Source organism: Pagrus pagrus (assembly GCF_965226575.1).
Source record: "Pagrus pagrus genome assembly, chromosome: 4".
Lineage (NCBI taxonomy): Eukaryota > Metazoa > Chordata > Actinopteri > Spariformes > Sparidae > Pagrus > Pagrus pagrus.
This window is the reverse complement of record NC_140188.1, coordinates 33,550,768-33,573,502: the sequence shown is the minus strand read 5'-3', so window position 1 is coordinate 33,573,502 and position 22,735 is coordinate 33,550,768. Positions and strand designations below refer to the sequence as shown.

The 22,735-nt window shown below is 39.6% G+C and overlaps 1 protein-coding gene across 1 annotated transcript; it reads left to right on the top strand.

Moving 5' to 3' along the window:
- The first annotated feature begins 6,477 nt into the window (after window positions 1-6,477).
- Window positions 6,478-22,507, top strand: wsb1 (WD repeat and SOCS box containing 1). The gene is made up of 9 exons (XM_084350891.1): window positions 6,478-6,925; window positions 8,754-8,922; window positions 12,380-12,636; window positions 13,029-13,160; window positions 14,869-14,969; window positions 17,456-17,628; window positions 17,916-18,029; window positions 20,631-20,738; window positions 21,031-22,507. The coding sequence occupies exons 1-9, from the start codon at window positions 6,886-6,888 to the stop codon at window positions 21,191-21,193; spliced, it is 1,257 nt and encodes a 418-aa protein (XP_084207017.1). The 5' UTR covers window positions 6,478-6,885; the 3' UTR covers window positions 21,194-22,507.
- Window positions 22,508-22,735: the final 228 nt, after the last annotated feature.

Genomic DNA, 22,735 nt, shown 5'->3' with positions numbered 1-22,735 from the left:
CATCAGCAAATCTTCAATTAATCTTTCTAATCTTTCTTTGCTCAATTTTGTAAATGTCATCTAGGCCCTTTGATTAGAATACTTAAAGGAGAAATTTGCCACGTTTTATGTGGATATCCAATTCAGTGCTGATGGTAAATGTAGTTAACTGATGCAATAAAATCCCCAGTGCGTGGTGTCTTAAAAAGGGAAAGTTGGGTTATTAGTTTTCCTGCTTGCACAGCCTACTTACATGTACCAGGATGCATTGCATGCAACCCCCTGAAGCCCCACCCCCTAGTACTTCCTAAACCTGTCCAGCACGTGGAGGTGGGCATTTAAAACGGGGCTGTGTACAAAAAGCCATCTGAAATAAGTTAGCTACGTCTTTGCCAGTAAAGAGGAAGAAGAGAGAGAATGTGACGAGATCATCGTAGTTTTCATTGTTATAATACTACATAGACTATATATTTGTTTATATTTGGTAGTTTTGTATGTACACATAGTTTATTTAGTATCCTTAGATCTTAGTCTGGTGATAAAATAAACATTATTCACAATAAAAACTGTGAAGCAATATTGTAAAACACTCAATGAGTACAACAGAAACAATAATATGGAAGATGGCTGAGTGGACCAATGAACTAATAGTATTTACTGATGACCCGCAGTCATCACTTCCGGTCACTGCAGGTCATATTTCAAGCAACACTAAATGAAACAAGGAGAAATGTGCATAAATGTAGGATTACCACCTAACCGCTCTGTGTATTATCTTGTGGTCAAAAGAACGGGACTCAACATGTCGCTACAGCTGCGAGTATGAGGAATTTTATATGCCAGATTTATTGCCTGTGGTCTGTCTGCTGAGAACAAACTTCCAGTTCCTCATAGAAATTATATTTTAAAAAATCCCCCTCTATGACCACCTCTGCCCTCATGTTAAAATGAGGCTTTCGCTGTTTGCATACAAGCGAGACAGGAAAGAAGTTTTGTGTTTGAGTGTCAGCTGACATGCCCTCCATGAATGTTTTTTTTTTTTTTTATCTATCACGCCCGCTGGACACCCACAAGTGGAGACTAGAAATCCAAACTGAAAAGGCCTGTAGTTCTTCCAAGAACCAGTAATGTCACTGGTACTCAGAAAATGCCAGATTTTATGGCGCCCCCCAGCGACACAGAACATTGAGGGGGCTCACTGGTGTGTCCCTCAGCCATAAACTAAATTCCAATAGATAGATATTAAGGTTGAAAATTGGTGGTTACCCTTTAAGTGAGCTATTTGCTTATTTAGTGATGAACAAAGTTTGGATGTTCGATATTAGTGTTAAATGAGACATTTGTTGAAGGAGTATCTGTGTTAATTCATGTTTTAGACAACTGACTATAGATCATGTCATTTATGACACTAAAGCTCCAATAATCAATACTTTTATCTGAACAATAGATCAAATAACAGTTCAGAGTGTTACTTTTAGTGACACATCCACAGAGAATTATAGCCAATCTTGCAGTGTCCCTTAGGTCATTGAGCTTTTTAGTCTTTTTCAACTCACTGTTTTAGAGCAGCAGATAGCTGTTTTGAGTGAAATGCTCTACAAGCCCAATCAACAGTTCCTGCCCGGCACCAAGCTGCAGATGGACACAGAGACTAGCTGGTGAACACAGTTGAGTATCTAGCAGCTAAAGATCCAGATATTTTTTCTCAGGCATTTGTGGAGACCAAAACAGAGCTAAAAGGAGAATCTACATTGGACTCCCATTCATCAGGTGGGCACACGTGACTTCATATGACTGCTAAAGTGGTCTGTGTCTCCTGCATGTTTCAATTGTTAACAGGTTTACCATAAATGACTTTATTAGGTTAATAAACTACAAATGTTCTGTTGCCAACAGGTGGCCAAAAAAGACATGCATGCAGCTTTAATAAGTGAGCTGAAACATGCAAAAACAAACTCAACTGGTCCTTAAGGACTGGTAGTCATGTAAAGGTTATCAGGTTTAGGTTCTGATGTAGGGGGAGGGACAAATCCCAAGAATGATCCCATCATTGAAATACTGTGAAATGCTGCCTCAATTTGACTACCAGATGTTGACTTTGAAATCCAGTTTGCACCAGCTTGTTTCAACACATTGTGCAAGTTGACCATTATGTCATAGTGAAACAGTTCTTTAAATGATTGACCTTCATTGGGCTTTTGGGAAATTGATTTGCAATACAGGCCTTAAAAACAAGCACATTCTGAACATCTTAAATGGAAGACAAAACTAATATGTTTATAAAGAACAATCTTCAACTGCGAAGGAAGCTGGTCAACATTGGTCACAAGAAGCACGAACGGATTGCTGGCTTTTGTTTGTCCATGACCTTTCACCCACTCACCTATCTCTTTTGATTTACAGTTCCACAAAATCACCATGTTCTCTCTTTGGTCAGTAATACTCTTGGAGAAGAAAAGACATACAAAGACTGTGAAATCAGTGTCACATGGTCTTTGACTTGCATTATTATCTGCTGTAATGTTCTTATTGAGCTGACTTACAGAATGGTTGAGCAACATTTGTCCATCCGTTTATTTGTCCTCGCATTTAGTGAACGCGACATCTCAAGTATGTCTTATGGGAATTTATTCAAATTTGGTACATAGGTCCACTTAAACTCAAGGATGAACTGATTAAACTTTGGAGGACAAAGGTCAAGGTCACCATGACATTGCGTATTGTGAAAGCAGTATCTCAAGAACGCCTTGAGGGAGTTTCTTCAAATTTGGCACGAATGCCAACTTCAACTCGAGGATAAACTGATTACATTTTGGTGGTCAAAGGTCAAAGCCAATGTGACCTCAAATCTTGTGAGGACAATATTTCAAGAATACATTGAGGGATTTTTTTTCAAATTTAGCCTTGGACTCCAGGGTGAACTGATTAGATTTTGGAGGTCAAAGGTCACTGCAACCTTATTGTGAGGTCACAGTACCATATAACCATATCCATATACCAGTACCATATTGTAGCTTCTTAGGAGCTTTACCTTCTTTAAAGCAGAGGCATATAACCGCCACGCGGGGGTTCTAGTTTGATCTGTAAGTGGGTTGATGTTTGATTTAACTTTTATGAGACGCCTTATTGTGTTCTGAAATCCACGCGTTATTCTCCTCCATTAAGATTTTTTTGAAAGACCTTAAAAGTTTGAATCCTCCATACATGATAAAGTGCAGGTCATTTCCCTAAAGTTAAAGCAGCATTGGGACTTTAGTATTTTTTACATTTACATAATAATTTTTTTTATTTTATATAATAATTTAAAGCAACAGTCCAACAAGTTGAGGGAATAAGCTAATATTGCTCCTATCATCTCTCTTTGGTCACCAAGCATACTTTCTGAAATGTTGGACTATTCATCATCACTTCACCCCGCATTTTGATTTTTTTTTTTTATCTTTGTACTTCCAAATTCACTGAAGGATTAGTCTTCAGAAAACACAGAACAAGCCTGGTAATTCATTTCTTAGGTTTCAGCATTTGGCACTGCACTGAAGGGAAAATCTGTTCAAGACTGTAGTAGCTTGTACACCAACTGATATTGCCAATTATTAGAGGCAATCCCACAGACCAAACTTGCCCTGCTTTGAGGGTCCAGTTATGACACACTCCCAGTTGCCATCTAAAGAAAGGAGAAGGAGATGTTCGGCGATGTGTGTGAAAACTTTAAAAGTATTTACTCAAAACAAATTAGACTCCACACAACAGCCCCAATAGCTTGTTATAATTTGAACTTGTCTGTCCTGTCTGACCTGACCAGTATGACCTGCGCCAGGAACCAAAAGTTGCGGGGCGTGGTATCATCAATGATGAGAACAATATCCCCTGCAACAAAATGTATCTGCTTCTGTACTCACTTTTGACAGGTACTCCTTTGTTGATCTGTTTAAAAAAAAAGATCAGCCATATATTGAACCTGCTGCCATCTGCATCTAGCAACAGTCCTCCTTTTGGAATACCCCAGGCAGTATGCAAGGTTTGGAGATGAGCAGAAGGAGGTGCTTGGGTGTGAGTTCCAGATTGTTACAATACAGTAACAAAACAGACGAGTTGAACCACTATATAAGCAATTTGGGCTTCCATAACACCTCATCAGTGCCACAGGCTGATTGCCTCCATGCCACGCCGCATTGATGCAGTATAGTTGTGCAAAAGGAGCCCGGACAAAGGATTGAGTACATACAGTTGTGCTCATAAGTTAACATACCCTGGCAGAATTTGTGATTTTTTTGGCTATTTTTCAGAGAATATGAATGATATTACAAAAACTTTTCTTTCACTCATGGTTAGTGGTTGGGTGAAGCCATTTATTATCAAACAATTATAATAATACCAGTTCTTAATACCGTGTATTGCCCTCTTTAACATCAATGACAGCTTGAAGTCTTTTGTGGTAGTTGTGGATGAGGCACTTTATTTTCTCAGATGGTAAAGCTGCCCATTCTTCTTGGCAAAAAGCCTCCAGTTCCTGTAAATTCTTGGGCTGTCTTGCATGAACTGCACGTTTGAGATCTCCCCAAAGTGGCTCAATGATATTGAAGTCAGGAGACTGAGATGGCCACTCCAGGACCTTCACTTTTTTCTGCTGTAGCCAATGACAGGTCGACTTGGCCCGTATTTTGGATCATTGTCATGTTGGAATGTCCAAGTACGTCCCATGCGCAGCTTCCGAGTGCAACTTTTCCTCCAGTATTTTCTGATAACATGCTGCATTCATCTTGCCATCCGTATTGACCAAGTTCCCTGTGCCTCTGTAGCTCACACATCCCCAAAACATCAGCGATCCACCCTCCGTGTTTCACAGTAGGAATGGTGTACTTTTCATCATAGGCCTTGTTGACGCCTCTCCAAATGTAGCGTTTATGGTTGTGGCCAAAAAGTTCAATTTTGGTCTCATCACTCCAAATAACTTTGTTCCAGGAGTTTTGAGTCTTGTCTCTGTGCTGTTTGGCGTATTGTAAGTCGGCTGCTTTGTGGCATTGCCATAGTAATGGCTTTCTTCTGGCGACTCGACCATGCAGCCCATTTTTCTTCAGGTGCCTCCTTATTGTGCATCTTGAAACAGCCACACCACTTTTTTTCAGAGAGTCCTGTATGTCAGCTGAAGTTATTTGTGGGTTTTTCTGTGCATCCCAAACCATTTTCCTGGCAGTTGTGGCTGAAATTTTTGTTGGTCTTTCAACAGAATCCCTAATTTTCCACTTCTTAATTAGGGTTGGAACACTGCTGATTGGTACTCTCAATTTCTTGGATATCTTTTTATATCCTTTTCCTGTTTTATAAAGTTCAACTACTTTCTCCCACAGATCCTTTGATAATTCTTTTGCTTTTCCCATGGCTCGGAATCCAGCAACGTCAGTGCAGCACTGGATGAAACATGCAGGGGTGTGTCAGGAGCCCAGAAACTCACTGACTTTTTATACACACACACTGATTACAAGCAAACAGATCACAGGTGAGGATGGCTACCTTTAGTAGCCATTTAAACCTGTGTGTGTCAACTTGTGCAAAACCTCCAGGGTATATAAACTTTTGATCAGGGTCATTTGGGTAGTTTCTGTTGTCATTATGATTTAAAAAGAGCAAACACAATTGTTTGATAATAAATGGCTTCACCAAACCACTAACCATGGTTATCATCATTTAAATTTATCATCATTTAAATTCTCTGAAAAATAGCCAAAAAAATAACAAATTCTGCCAGGGTATGTAGACGTATGAGCACAACTTTAAATGAACATACTTTTCAGAAGGTCAATATTTCTGTATTATAAATCCTTTTTTTGATTGGTCTTATGTAATATTCTAATATTTTGAGATACTGGATTCTTGATTTGCATAAGCTGTAAGCCGTAATCATCAAAATTAAAACAAGAAAAGACTTGAAATATTTCACTGTATGTGTAATGAATCTAGAATGTATGAAAGTTTAACTTTTTGAATGAAATTACAGGAAAAAAAAGAACTTTTCCATGATATTATAATTTTTTTTTAGATGCACCTGTACATCTTCTTTATAAGTGTATGTAAACATTTGGCCACGACTGTATATGGGTCTGCCTATATTGGCCTATCGCAGATATGTCAGTATAAACATATGTTGTTTAATATGTGCTAATATGAAAAGGTTCTTTTCTCTCTCAGTGGCATGAAAAATTATCAGCAAAAGCAGCCTAGATGTAATTTGTAGGAATAAATTTTAAGTTAAAGTTTGAGTATGTTTGTTTGTTTAAATATGTATGGTATGGTATTTTTAGCTACCGCTGCATGCGGAAAAGAAGGAAAATCAACAGTCTGTACCAGTGGGTGGTGGTGCTACACCATTTTAGTTTGTTTGCCAAAAGAAGAGGACGGAAGAGTTGCATTAAGACAAATTGACAGCAGGGGGCGACTTGAATGGTATTACCATGGCAACTGTGCTGACGTGTAATGAAAACCCTCCCTCGGTTTTATGGTCAACCCTCCCTTCGATGAAATAGCTTGGTAACGTTAACACCCAGTCAGAAGCCATTATACACCAAGAGATCGTGCTTTGCTACGTCTACTCAATCAAATACTATACTTACGTGTTACACTGTTTTTAATCCGAGATAGTGGTAACTGAGTAGCACATTTAAAGATTTAAACAGTAAGACTAACTATTGTCGAGGAAGTAAAGGAAAACAAGACATTTACAGAGGCCGAGGGACGACTGCATTTTCACCCGGGCCGTAAAGCTTGGCGGAGGGATTTAACCGACTTCAGTGGACATCGGAAGAGGAAAAACCGCCGTCTAATTCCGCACCAATTGTTTGGTTACTTTAGTTAGATATCGGTTTTACAGTGCGTACTTGGCTTTTCTCTTAGTTCTGTGTCCTTATTTAGATGGCAAGCTTCCCAGACTCTGTAAACGAAAATGATATAGGTAAGTAAAAATCCTACATTTATGTTTTCTGTGGCCAGGTCCTTGGAGCAGCGTGGTATTAGGACGCTATATTATTCCCATGTCGTCCAAAATTATTCTCTTAGTAATGTTGTAAGCTGAAAAAATGTTTGTTTACAGAGTAACTTATTAGCTAGCTTCAATGGCCTTTGACTAGCTACAGTACCGTGGTGGACTGCAGTGAGCGTTGTTTACCTGTTGTAACAGCTCGGTAGCTGAGATGCTATTTGAGTCAATGTAAGCTAACATAGTCTGAATCATTGTTTTATTCAGGGGTCTTTTAATGTGTATTCTGCGTGTGTAAGTTAATATTAAACTGAACCTCGGGCCTTAGAGCTAGCAGTTTAACGCTACCCTTTTGTTTCTTCGGAATGTCGGTTAAATTACAACATACCGCACAGCCCCAAGCTAACCGATGGTGCAGTGCTCATTATCAAACCTTTAACGTTAAACTCCTGCTGGTATTTTACAGTTGAGTATGGCTGGTCAGTTTCCACACCTCGTACGTTAATGGTTGAAAATGGATTTCCTTCTCGCTTGGTTGCGGATTCAAAACTTGGCGAGGACCCTTCCCTCCCCCACACACCAGCAGTGAGGCGGTTCTGAACCTTGATTCGCACAAAACTTTAGGTTACGTGCGTACCCACACGTTAAAGGATCCAGGGCTGTATTGAACTTGTATGCATGTAGCTTATTACTTGCTTATCACATGATGTGTCTGTAATGTTAAATTGTCATTCACTTACATTGCATTACATTTTTTTCCTTTCTTTCTTTCTTTCTTTCTTTCTTTCTTTTTTTTGGTCAAATACCAGGCATTGAAAATCAGTTACCACGCCGTAATTGTCAATATAGGAGTTTATGCTTGTGCCAGAATCAATATATTTCTTCTGCAGCAGTATGCTTAGCTTTAAACTCTTGCACTTAAAAAGATAAGCCAACTCTCTTAAAGTTTATCTGTAGAAATCCAAAAAGTTCAGTGTAACCTGTACCATTTTTAAAACATTTTTTTTTTTATCATCACAAATAAAACATTTATGTTACTGAATGATCCAGAATACCTACTGTATGTAAAAAGCATCACCTCTAAATTTGCCATGTGTCTACTAATACCTTAATGCATTTTTTTCCAAACCTGGTTCATATGTATTTACATTTGGTCATAGAGAACTGTAAGAATAACCCTGCAACACCCTATGCTTTAATATAAAGATGAGAAAAATGTTATGATGCTGTTTCTTTGTGCTTCTTGTTGACAGTTGGTAAAGTTGTAAAATCGTCTTCTCCAATCTGTAAATTGTCTTTCCAGTATCTATAAAGGTTGTAGGGAAAATGTAAAGTCACTTTTCAAATTAAATTGACTATCCTTTATAAATTGTCATGGGGCACATATGTCAATACATTTAGATGTAAAGTATGGGTCAAGAATGTGGATATATAGTGTTTTACCTTTGTAGAATATTACCTGTAAGTTGACAGTTTCTTGATCTCATATAATAAATTAACACGATTCCTGAAATGCACGCATACATTTCAGTAATTGTTATAATTCATGATTTAACGGAGTATCATACTGGTTTATCTCATTAACTTCCCCTCCCACTGTTTCTGAACAAATATTGTGGTTAGCACAGTTAGCCAATCAGATGCCTGCATCTTTGACAAGCCCACTAATATCTTTGGGTTAGTGAAGAGGTTACTTTGGGATTCCAGTGGGAAGGTCTGGATAAGCAGAGGGGTTGTAACTTGTTAATAAGTGATCATTTTGCTGTGTGTAGCTGCAGTAACGGTGGTGGTGTTGTTTTTACAGGTAAGGCTAAGTTCATCGGTGAACTCCTGGTGCCTGTTGCTCCCTTTGACCAGAAGTCTGGACGCGAGGCTTGGACGGTAGCCTTTGCACCCAATGGTTCCTACTTTGCGTGGTCTCAGGGACATCGCATTGTCAGGCTCATTCCCTGGACAAAATGCCTGAAGAACTTGTAAGTAGCATTTTTCTCAGTTACTACCAATATTTTTGATGTCGCAACGGTGATTATTAAAACGGTAACATACATATTTATGATTTTCTAATAATCTGAAACCCTTCTATTGTAAACTGAGTGTGTGGGAATCTTCTTAAGTTTATGACCTTCAGGGTTTTCGTATGTTATCATAGCGTACAGCTTACTTATGTCATCATATGTAGGGGTCCCACTATCAATGAGGAAAGCTACATTAATTGACCTCATTTGTGCTAAAACTTTTTCCTTGTTGCCAATAATATCTAAACCGCACAAGCTAAAGACAAAAAAAATTCTGTGGGTGATTTTCCATCTTTTGCATTGCATAACATCCCTGTTTTTTTTTTTTTATTTGTCAAAACCTAAAAAGCTTTCATAGCTTTTCAATCTTCACTGAGTGAAAGGTATGGTGGCTGACGGGTGCAAATCACAACAGCAAATCTGAATCACAACGTCAAGTTCAGAAAAACAGCAAGTCGGAAAACACAATCGCAATTTTGAATCCACGATTGCAAATTCGAAAAACGCAACGATATTAACCAGACATCACGTCAGAATTTTGTCAACTGGAAAGGGCGGGACTTTTACTTGTTGAATCTGATCGGGCAGATCAGTGTCAATAACTGTGGGGAATGTGCGGACCGGAAATGATACAGGAGGAGAAGTGTACCATAAGAAGCCTCGCTGCTGCGCGTCCTCGCCAGTAAGTGTGTGTTTGTTAATGCTGTGTGTAAATGTACTTGATGGACAGGCATTCGAGGTCACAATATAGCTTTGTGTGAAAGAATTGTCGAACTGCAGGATTTATTAACTTGACAACGTTGTCTAACTATGATTGACACCCACTAGCTTGAGGCTAAGGCTAATACAACTACTCCACAGATAGCGTTACATTTAATGTTACTTTGATTCTAATATTGAATAGTTTTGCAGTTCCAGTGTAACATCTGCTGGTCCCATACTATAGACACGCTTTGTATTCAAACCAACACCAAGGCACACAAATTGTGCTTTTTGCACAGATATAAATACTTTACATGCTATTAGTATGTCACAAGTTAACATACAGTCAAAGTTAAGTGTTCTTTTAAAACCTTTCACCTCAATGGAGGACATGATCTGGACGGTTTACATTAAAGTTGTGGCTTTGATACATTGAGCGTGTTATATACATCATTTATATTTCCATTTGATTGGCTATGAATAAAGTCTTTTATTTAAAAAAAAAGTTTTGGTCATTTTTTAATTTAGTAGTAAGGGTCCTGTCAGATTAGAGAAATATGTTCTTTACAATTGTCTGTCATTTCACTGATTAGATAGGTGATAAAACCTTGCATTTAGGAGGGCCAAAAGGCCTGGTTCATTTAATCCTGGCTATGAAGACGTTTTGCTAGTTATCCTTTGTGCAAGTAGTAAGCAACGCAAAACATTCAGTTCATTCCAGTTTTACAGTCAAGCATTAATATGGTAAAATAGTCGAGTAAAAACAAGCGAAAAGATCAAAGTTACTCTAAATCATGGACACAGTCCTCACAGTTGCTACATTTACTTTGCAGGTTTTTCAACTACATAAGCAAGTCACTATATAGGTCACTACAGTAGGTTTATTGTCTCTCTTTTTAAAAAAAAAAGAAAAATCTTATTTTATTCATTTGCTTTTACTACAAATGATTTCAGAAATCAATGTGTCACATCGTCTGTTGCTTCATTACTCACTGATAATTAACGTAGTGTGTTTACATTACATGCTGTGCTAAATGCGCAGGCTAACATGTTACCTACTGTATGGAGCTCCTCACATCAAATACTTTATAATGTTACTTCACTGCGGTCTATTAGTCACTTGTCACAATTGAACCCGTAAAAGACAAACGTATAACAGAGTGTATGTTTAGACAGTTGAAGTATAAGTACTAATCTACAGTAAGCAACATTATGTGACAGGGATAAATAAATAACATTAACAATATTTACCTGAGCAAAATGTCATGGAAAACTTTGATCTTGTTTGCTAATGCTGCTCATTCTCCCTGATTCTGGATGAGATTCCTCCTCGAACATGTGTGGTTGTGAAGTTATTGATTTATAAATAGTTATTATGGTGAAATTTACGGTTGAAATGCAGCTAATTAGGTCCAATCACTACGGTGTGGCTGCTGAATATCCCCTTGCTAGCACTAAACCGGAAGGACAAACACAATTGCGTTCGAACCAGAAGAGGGAAAATGGGCCCTCTTGCTTCACTTGCTTCTTCTTCGGTATAATTCCCGACACTGATCTGCCCAATCTAATTCAACAAGTAAAAGTCCCACCCTTTCCAGTTGAAAAAATTCTGAGGTGATTTCTGGTTAATGTCGTTGTGTTTTTGGAATTAGCAATCGTGCTTTCCAACTTGCTATTGTGTTTTCTCTCCTGCAATTGTGTTTTTTTCTCTTGCTGTTGAGTTTTCTGACTTGGTGTTGAGTTTTCTGACTTGACGTTGTGAACTTGATATCATAAGTATTATGGCACTTGACTTTTATAGAGCTTACCTCTAGCTGTGCATATTTGCTGCTGTTTTATCTGCAGGAAAAGTAGTAAAATAGGCACACGGCATGAAATAAAGTCATTATATAATTTGCTCACTCGCTGAATAAGTCACGTAGATCTACATAGTGTTGGTGCTTGGCAGATCTATGTGCTGGTAGAATTTTCCAGCTGCTTTTTGGCCCTTCGTATACCTCCCTGCCTAATGCACAAAGCAGAATGAGCAGAAAGAGGTTGCTCCTCAGTGCCAAGGACACGTGCCTTGTATTATCAGCTCCCTTTCTGCTTAATAGGCTCTTTTTCCACTCAATAGGGCCTTGTGACTCTCAAAACCACACTTTGAAATTGACTGTGGAGCAAGTGCTTGTTGTTCCCAAACAGCAGGCAGTTTCTACATGGATTTCCATGGTTATGGAGTTTAACTCCTGTGTTGCTGTTTGTACTTTCACATGTTACTCTTATTTTACTCGCTGCTCTCAGCTGTATTGGATCTGTGGTAAGTTACTGCTAAAGCAAACCGAACCTTTCTTGCTGATGCAGCCTTTTTGTTTTATGAAATGCAATGAAGTTTTTACAAAGTTTGCAGGGCTTCATTAGCAATAATATTTTTCAGAACATGTCTAACCAGATATAGACACATTCTGCACTATTTGCTCAGCGGTTCAGTTGAAAATATTACAGACAGCAATAGTACAAACAGCCCCAGTGAGCTGAAAAGGGGTTCAGGCGACAGGCTGTGGTCTGTGACTAGCACACCTCCAACATGTTATGAAGGTAAACACCTTTACTGTGTGGTGTTGTAGAAAACACTCACTAGCAAGGCCCAATTGCTTGTTCACCACATGGCTCAGCACGACTGGGCTGTCTCTGGTTGACCTCTTCTATCTTTCTCCATTCTCTGTTGTTTTAGTTCAATGGGTGGAGAGGGCACCGATGCCAGTCAGAACAGCTCCGGAGGCCAAGTAATCCCAGCTGCAGGTGACCCCTGTGAACACACCATTGACTGCGGTGACATCGTCTGGGGTTTGGCCTTTGGCTCCTCAGTGCCAGAGAAGCAGAGCCGCTGTGTTAACATCGAGTGGCACCGCTTCAAGTTCGGCCAGGACCAACTGCTACTGGCAACGGGCCTCAACAATGGTCGCATCAAGATCTGGGATGTTTACACTGGTGAGGACACATTGTCCTTGATTCTAAGTAGTTTCCCTCTTCAACTTAATTAGTTGGTAAAAGGATGAGGCAAGAAATTGTTAGGAAATATAATTTTTAAAATGACAGTATGCTCTGAACTAACAATGGTATTGCAATGATTTGTAGGAAAAAATCTGGCTTTTGTTGAAATTTGGATGTCAGGCCTGTGTGCTCTAAATTGTTTTGTGTGAATTCATGGGACATTGGCCAGGCATTAAGAGAAACTATATGAAAATAGACAATCTTGCTGATGTTCTCATATCCGTATGTCAGGCATATAGAGGCTGGTGTTAAATTGTGACTGTCAAACCCAGTTAAAAACTCCTTGTTGCTGCTTTAATCCCTTTGTTCTATTTGATGGCTTGTTGCAGGAAAACTGTTGCTGAATCTGATGGACCATACTGATGTAGTGCGAGACCTTACCTTTGCTCCTGATGGCAGCCTCATGCTAGTCTCTGCATCCAGAGATAAGACCCTCCGAGTGTGGGACCTTAAAGATGATGGTATGTAGATGAGCCGTCCTTAATGGTCTAATCTATGGTCTGCATGAGACATAAAAATGTGAGCCTTAGCATTTACCTCATAGCCAGTGAAATGTCATCATGGCATTTTATTGGCTGTGAAGTGACCCCATGAAAGTGATCTTGCTCGGTATGCGTCCGGCGTCTCTGACAAATGTATATCTGAACGGACACAGTGAAGTCACTATCCATGCATCCATGGGTCGCCCCATATTTTATCCCCGGTAGTGTTTCGTTGTACAAATCCGTATTGAAATAATTATAACAAGAAAAAATCTGCGTCGCCTTTTCCGACCATCTGCATACTGTGTGCATATCTCAATCATCATGATACTTTGTGCTGCAACAAAGACCACTCCTTGACACACAGATTTTAACAATCAAAGCTACAAACTTGGTATTGGTGAATACACTTACTGGGTCACTGTCAAGAAAAATCAGCTCCAACCAATTCTGTATGCTCTCGTGACAATGATGACGAACGATGCTTTGCCATTGAAAATAGTTCTCAACAAATGCACTATTTCCTCCTGTTAGAGTAATGTTTACTGAACACTACATGACGGTTCTGGGAAATTACTGAGGCCTGTTTAAACCATTTAACCCTCTGAGGTCCAGGGTATAATTGGCTGTTTTTGACTTCTTTTGATTTTACCTTTTATATTTCACCTTAAAAACGGTTTACTTTGCCTTGTTTGGTGTCATTTTTTACAGCACAACCTTACGTGTGTGATTTTACAGTTATTTTTTCATGTTGACATAGTGTATTAAAACACTGGACCTAAAATCACACAAAAATCATAAAATCTGAGTAGGAAAAAGTTCGATTTTTTACTGTGAAAACCACAAACATGTTTAACAAACCATTTTGTATAACTTAGAATGCAAATATAAATTGTTGTTTGCTAAATTTGTACATAAGTTTTTGAAATTTAGTTATATACAACTATTTACATTAAAATGCAGGCAATGCCTCTGGCGTTTTTTGTACAATTATTTACAACCATGTACAAAACAACCAGGTGTCACAATAAGATGCCACACAAATTATTTGTGCCACTCCAAAAAATTGTTCCTGTCCACCACAAGACAGAGAGGCATATCACAGGCCTGACAGGTCCTCAGAACACTGTCTGAAGCTAGAAAGGTGGCAGGGTTCGGCAAATATATGACAGTAAAACCGTATGATATTGTGTTGTCCTTGAAGGTCAGTTTGTTCAGTCATAAAAACAAAGAGAATTTGTTTATTTAGTTTGTTTAGGCATAAAAAAAATGTATCCCTTCTGTTCAAAATTTCTTCCACAAAACTACAACTTTAAGGTTTTCAGAGGCACATTAACACATTGTTGGTTTGTGCCTTTTTGTCAAAATTGTTGACTAAAAGAAAATATAGTCCAACCGTGTCAATTGTGGTACCGACCAAAAACGTGTCATGGTGGTCAAATATTTAAGTGGGAAATAAGTGACTCATTATGTGGGCATCCATGTGGCTTATTGATTGAGGTGCATATCACATTGCCTTGGCATTACTTGTTTGATTGCCACTGGGGACTTTCATTGCATGTCCTATGGGGGATAGGACATGTCTCTCTATTGTCAACAAAGACAAAAAGACAAAGAAGTGTTGTTTGTGACAGCAGTGTGGCTTTAACAGTAAAGAACATGGTGTACTGTTTTTTGTATGTTGTAGGTAATATGGTGAAGGTTTTGCGGGGGCATCAGAACTGGGTGTACTGCAGCGCCTTCTCCCCTGACTCCTCCATCCTGTGCTCAGTCGGCGCTGGCAAAGCAGTATGTATACAAGTTCCTTTTTTGTTATTTTGTTGGGTTTGCTAGCCAATCTGTGTGCAATTGTTTGTGACCAGTTATGCTCAATCAGCCTACAAATGAAAAAAAACTCCCCATCTGCCTTGCCCTCCCATTTCCACCTTATAATAAATTGTGCTCGGTGTCATAAGTTGAGCTTCCTGCACCCACTTTCTGTTTGGTTTTTGTTTGCAGTGAGAAAAAGGGCTTTTGGTGTTATAAAGTTTGCATGCAGAGTAGACTGTTTTCACAATTTTTTTATATTAGTAAATTTATTTTACTGTATAAGTCATATACCACTGAAAAGTGTTAATGTTGATGTGGGGGTGACCAAACTACCCCTTTAAATCATTACAGGCAATCTTGAAAAAAATCAAGTCATTTCTAATAAATGCAGTTTTGATACATTCTGACCTCATGAAAACCTTGCATATTATCAAAGTTCATAAGAAAATATTTCCTTTATTATTACATGTTGAATATACTTCCCAGTTTCTGGATATCTTTTCCATAAACTGGCCAGCATTAATTGACCTTAACTTCAATGTTGCAGCTGTAGATCAATCTGAACATGGTGGTAGTGGTAGACATGGTTGTAGCTTTATTCGGCTGTGTGTGTCCCTACAGTGTGTGTCTTGCTCTCCCTGTCACAGGTGGTGGCAGAGCTCAGTGTGTGATTGGTTTTGAACGGAGCGCCGCGCTGACATTTTGAGCAGCCGGTGTAAACCGGGGACGCACAGTGCACAATGCCCAAAGGCCGGGCCAGGGGCAGTCTGGCACCTGACCCGCAAGGTCAATCTGTACGTAGGTGCTGCTCCGTGTCTGTCTACCTCTGCTGTTGCAGTTCCTCTATTTATTTTAATTTCAGTTTAAAACTATCATTAAACTGGTTATTAAATACCCCCTCTACCCCCCCACCTACCCCACCCCCCAACCTCTCTTCCAAACCCACTTCCACACCGCCCTTATCTTTAAATAGCTCCATCAACTGTCTGCACATGCTAGCTTCTCTTATGTTACTAGAATATCTGTCACTGTCAGTTAAAATGTATCTCTTGTAGCATTATGTAACATTGTAATGCTGCCAGATGCAAGTTTTAGAGAACTATTCAGCTAGCTACAACAGTTTAACAACCAACCTGCCCCCTCCCTTCACTGTCAGCAGCAGTTGCCAATGAATTTGCAAATGTTACACCCACCCCCTTAATCATGGAATTATTATGAAGGTTTCAGATTATTGCTGACATACAGAAATGTTATATTTTTGTGCCTTTGCAGGGCACAGTTCTGTTGCCTTAAACTGTTGAGAAAAACAGTCAACAAATTGGCCAGTTATGTGGTAACCTTTCCATCTGCAGTTTTGTGGCTTTGTCTGCTTTTATAAAGAGCATAATAGGTGTTTCTGCTGTTGGCAGCAACTGCAACAATGAATTAGACTGGCTTTCATCCACATTTTTCCACCAGCATACTTAACATGAACACCTCAGCTAAGAAATTCCAAATAATAATAATATTATGCTGATGTTTTTAACTTAGTTGGTGGAAACTACAAAATGAAGACACTAGCTAGTACAGAGGAAGAAACTGCTCAAGAAACATAACCATTAGCCTGCATGTTTTATGTAATGTTTTTTATGTAGCTCATTAACTGCAGATGTTCACAAGCAGAGTTTGTACCACTTTTAAGCATTATCAAATTCTACCAAAGAGTGAGAAGAAGCAGAAGTTATATAACTGCATAGTTCTCAGATGATGCATTAGTACTAAAAATTCAGGCCACGTCTGAATGTTCAAAGCAAAAGGCTTTCACAGATGATCACTTTTCTACCAGTGTGTATGTGAGTGTACAGTATGTGCGTGTGTGTATGTATGCATATGTATACTTTGCCAAAGGTATCAACCCTTTGGCCATAAAATATTCTTTTCTCTTGCAGTATCTGTCTCTCTTCATAGGCTTCCGCCGGAGGTGCGAGCCTATTGTAAACACAGTGAACTAAAACTCTGAAAGGGGAAACCAGTGGAGTAACATTATGTTACCTTAAGTTACTACTTGTTTTATTTTCTCTTTTTTGTGTAGACTTTTTATGTTAAAACAATGGAAGTATTAATGTAGTATATTTAATAATGTATTGAAAAATTATGAATGTAAATTAGGTTGAAGTTTAATTTTCTAGTATTAAAAAAATGGAATGTTAATTGTAATTGTCAATGTAGGTAAAGTGTTGCAATTTGACATAGCTTTGCTGTTTGTGTAGCTTGTGCTCTTTTGTTTGTTCAGCCTGTTTAAAGGTTACAAAGCTTTACAATGACCTAACTTGAGCATAACTCTGTTTAATTCTGTTTTAATTCATGCTTCCTAATTTAATTTCTAAATGTGTTTTGTGCATATAGTAATGATTAGTGTAAGATAGCACATGTATACTACAACAAATCATTCCATGGGCTATAATAATACTCTCTTTACATTGCAGGTGTTCCTTTGGAACATGGATAAGTACACGTTGATCCAGAAGCTGGAGGGGCACCACAATGATGTGGTGTCTTGTGAGTTTTCACCAGATGGTGCACTGTTGGCCACTGCCTCTTATGACACCCGGGTCATTGTGTGGGACCACCACAAGTCCACCATCCTACTGGAACTGGGGTAAGAAATGCACACAATATGGGGGCCATGGGTTCGCTGCCCTGGAATGCGTTCAATGAATACTGAGGATATAATTGCAAAACCCCTGAGTATACTGAGTGCAACACTGTTTTGTTGCTTATGACGTTAACTTTTTATTTTCAAGAGACTAAACGGTATTTCTACTATCAAAAGATATTCATATTAATATACTTTTTGAGGGTTTTGTCTGAATGCTAATTTTTAACCTGAAATAATTTCCTGTGATACTGTTACTAGTATTGAAGTCGTTTCTCATCTTTTTACAGTCATCTCTTCCCTCCTCCATCACCCATTTTTGCTGGAGGGGCAAATGACCGCTGGGTTCGCTCTGTGAGCTTCTGCCCTGACGGCCGACACATTGCTAGCATTACTGATGACAGGTAAGACACTGGATGACATCAGCATTAAAGTTATATTCCCTTACTTCTTATGTGTTTTCTTAAAGCGACATTATGTGAAAATTGGCATTTTGTGGGATTTCGCTCCCCCAGACAGTTTCTGAGTGCAATACCACTGTCGTAAATCCAAATCCCAGATCTGTAACAATTTGTCAGACCTAATGTAGGTGCTAACTACAAATAAAACTCAGTACATCATGACAGTGTTATGACTTGAAAACTTTTATCTAACACTGTGATCTTACTCTCTCACTGAAGTTGCATAGTGCAGAAACAACCATCAAAATGATTTTAAGGTGGATATTTTCAGGTAAAAATGTCACATAATGTGGCTTTAACTTGTCTCTTTTTATTAACATGTATGCCAGTGTCCAGGTTTTTTTTTTGTTTTGAACATGCTGACCTTCAGTATCAACCCTCAAAACAAATTGAAACCCAGATTATTTGTTTTTCTATTCTGGGATATTGTAATTCTTATGGTGTTTGTTGTAGGTGGTCCACTATATCAGCGTGAACATGTGTCAGCAGTGGATAACTAAGTGCCTTTTTTCAAACACTCATATTTCAAAGTGTTCCTGAATGAGCTGTGACTTTGTTTTGAGCCTTGACAAACCCACATGTTCAGCTGCAAACCTTTTTAACACTTTTAGTGTTTTCCCTCAAAACCTTTTTTTTTAATGCCTATTTGTGCACATGGGCTAATATGTAAACAGCACAGTGCAGCAGAGAAGCATCACTGTTTGCACCAGCTTGTTTTTAAAGCTTGTAGGGAGTCATGAGCCTTAATGGAGCTTGAGAGCACATAAATTCTTTCTACTACTAAGGGTCACATGATAGTCACAAGGTAGCTATTAATCACTGATTGCTGTCTGGCCAAACAGGGAACTTATGTTTAGAACAGAAGCAAAAACAAACTCTTAAAAACTCTGTCTGTCTGTTTGTCTCTGTGTATTTTGATAAAGTGAGGCATCAGCAAAAAAGTTTCTGACTCCTAACTCACAGTTCTTTAACTGTATCTCCAAACTGTACTACTCGGCTGCAGTACTTCAGTATATGTATTTACTATAAACTTGTTGTGTTGTCACATTAAACTGCAGTTCACTGTTTAATCCTTCATGTTCCTCTGAACAGAAACTGGCAGACCTTTGTGTGTTCAGCTCCGCTGTTAGCTCAGTATGAGCGCCGTGCTGACATTTTGAGCAGCCGGTGTAAACCGGGGACGCACAGTGCACAATGCCCAAAGGCCAGGCCAGGGGCAGTCTGGCACCTGACCCGCAAGGTCAATCTGTACGTAGGTGCTGCTCCGTGTCTGTCCACTTCCACACCGCCCTTATCTTTAAATAGCTCCATCAACTGTCTGCACATGCTAGCTTCTCTTATGTTACTAGAATATCTGTCACTGTCAGTTAAAATGTATCTCTTGTAGCATTATGTAACATTGTAATGCTGCCAGATGCAAGTTTTAGAAAACTATTCAGCTAGCTACAACAGTTTAACAACCAACCTGCCCCCTCCCTTCACTGTCAGCAGCAGTTGCCAATGAATTGCAAATTTGACAGCGACCTTCTGCTTTTAGCTGTTAACTCTGTACGCTGTCAGATCCTTTAGCCAAACACACTGCAAGACTCTGCTGTGCACCGGCTGAAGACAGAATAGGAAATATTTCAGAATCTTCATTTGTTTCTTAGGTCTCGCGCTGAGTAGCCAGCCGGTGACTGCAACTAGTACTGACACAATGCTGTGGACAGAGAGATAACTATGGTAACAGCATGAGAAAACATGCTCTGTTGTTGCCAGTGTAGTCAGCAGCAGTCAGTTCAGCTTGTCATTCGCAACAATAGTCTGTTCGTCCTTAACAGATTTTCTGTCGGAAAGCCAGAGACACTGTCTCAAGTGTGTATCTGACTGGCTCCTCTGATCGGCCTTTATAGAGACCCTTGATCAAAAACGAATATCGGCCAAATGATCGGTGGCCAGTCAATTGGAGCACAGTTATCTAGGTTAACTAAAAATGTGCTACCTGTCACTGCAATCCTGAATCTATTTAGACATTTCCCATTTACCTGTATGTGAGGAAGAGCACAAATCATTTGGACCAGACATTAAATTGATTTACCCTGCTAGATCGCCAGTGCAGAGTTTGATTCCATGTGTGAAAAAGCAGTTCTTTGTCTAGAGAATTCACAGTGAGTGAGTGGTCATGTTGTTGTTGAGTATTTCCAGTAGATGAGAACATGTCTGAATACTACATGTGTAAAACGGCAACTCTGGACAATGTCTAGACCTGATTCTCCAGACATTGCCCAGAGTTCATATGAGAAAATGGCTTCTATCTGTAGTCACAATCACTGTTCTGCCCACATTATCTGATTGGTTACATATCACAAGTCCTTACCACTTCTCCAGTGATAGAGTGGAGCCGAATTAAGAAGCGCTTTCTTCTTGATGTACAACCAATGAGAATTTGGTCAGACAATAGCATATTGACCAATGAAGCGACCAACTGATGAGTCACCCCAAGTTTCTTGCATGCAGTTTGGATTCTGACAGCAGTGTCCTTGTGTTTTTTTTCTGTCTGCTCAGGCTGGTTCGTTTCTGGAGCATAGAGGAAAGGGCTCCTCAGGCCATTGCCTCTCTCTCTAATGGCCTATGCTGTGCCTTCTCTGCCGAAGGAAGTGTCCTTGCTGCTGGGTAAGACGCTAGCAAGTGTTCAGACATACACCATCCTGAACACACAGATCACATTACCTAACCTCTGTTACACCTCATTGACTCTTGCCTTATGATAGGCCAGTAAAGGAAACCAGTTCTGTGTTTTCACTCAGCTGGCTTTCTCCATAGACAGGCTACTAGCATTCTTAGCTTTGTCAAGGTTTATTTTTTTCCCCACTCGACTCAATTACAATGTACCAGTGAAGTCTTGTGAGTTGCTCCAAGTTATACCTCCTCCTGTTTGAATTGTCCTCAATTGCCTCCCCCCCAGGACCCGTGATGGTAGTGTGCATTTCTGGGAGTGTCCTCGTAGCATTGCCAGTCTGCAGCACATGTGCAGGATGGCCCTTCGTCGGGTGATGACCACCCAGCAGGTGGAGGTCCTGGCTATTCCCACGCCGCTCCGTGACTACCTGACCTACAAAGTTATCTAATCGTCCCTTTCACCACCCCAGCCTCAGCTGACACCACTGCACCTGCTGCAGCAGCATGCTGGAAAACCAATGAATCCCTTATTTTCTGAAAAATGAATGGTGTTTCATTGAACTTTATTGAACAAACAAAAGCGATCAGGACAGGAGGAAAAGAGTTGAGCTTTACCGAAACCCCAGAGCCACCGTCTGGTCTCAAACCCCCACCACACCTCTTACAGCAGGATATTGTGTTGTTTTGTACATATTTATTTTTGTAAGTGCTTTAGTAAATTAGTGTGCTGGAGCAAGTGCACCATCTATACCTGTCAGGTCAAGTTATTTTTGGGGCCTCATGTCCCCTCCATCAGATCAGTGTGGTGCCTGTAAGTGTTGAGTTCCTCTTCTAGCTGGCTTCGTCTTTCCACCAGGTTCAGTAAACCCTTCATCTTTTCTTCTGACTTGTAATGGCTGTTGTACTTCATGTGAGAAGCTTTGCAGCTTGGTACAGCTTGGTTCTGCTTGACTGGATGTGTTTTTGGTACCTGGTGCTTTTCTCAATTTCATTTTTTCCACTGCAGATTGTACACCCTCAATGTAGGTGAGGTTTCACAGTGACACCACATGAAACTGCCATGACATCATCTTCAACACAAACTCGGCAACAGTGGATATCAGAGAGATGGCTTTTTGTCTCAACAAGGACACAAACTTTGTTTCAGAAAAGGCTGAATGTAGCAAGACCAAATGACCCCTAAAAAAGAAGAAAAGATAACGGGAAAGTTTGAGAAATCGTTCATCAAAGTGCAGACAACAAGACCACTCGGGTGGCTTTGTGTTGCATTAGTGACAATTCTGACCAATCAGTGGACTGCAGTTTTTTCATTCCGCTGTTTAGTATTGACATGGCTCACTTGAAACTTCAACCAATTCGATACCAAAGTACCAGGTACTATCCACTACTCTTGACAATGAAAAATCCAAAAAGAGCACCTCAAGCTGAGTCAAGCGGTACCATGCTGTGGAAACACAGTATATCAGTGTTGAGCTCCTCTTCGAGCTGGCTTCATCTCTCACCAGGTTCAGTAAACCCTTCATCTTTTCTTCTGACTTGAAATGGCTGTTGCACTTAATGTGAGAAGCTTTGTGTTGGTGCTTGCTCTTAATGTCAGGTTTTCTGTTGGCAAGTAGGTGAGCTAAAGGGAAGAGACATGTGGGAGGATTAAAGGATGCTGAGTTTTGAAGGCCAATACTTAAATCTGTGAACTACTGATACTGTGGAAGTATAGTATCTTTACATTGCATTATTGTCACAACATTAAAGAAAAACAAAATCAAGCATTTCTATTTCTCTGAAACGGTAATGGAACCACCATACCTCACTCACACTCACTATTAAACAGGCAGAGTGAGAATTCAGTTTGTTTCAGTTATAATCTGCACCAGAAGCTAGCTATTTCACTAGCCAGTGAGCTAGTGTGTTAGCCAGCTCCACATCAAAAAAGAAATGCACTGGTTGCACTATTTGTTACACCATCTATCTTATTAGTTTACCTGAGGGGGGGG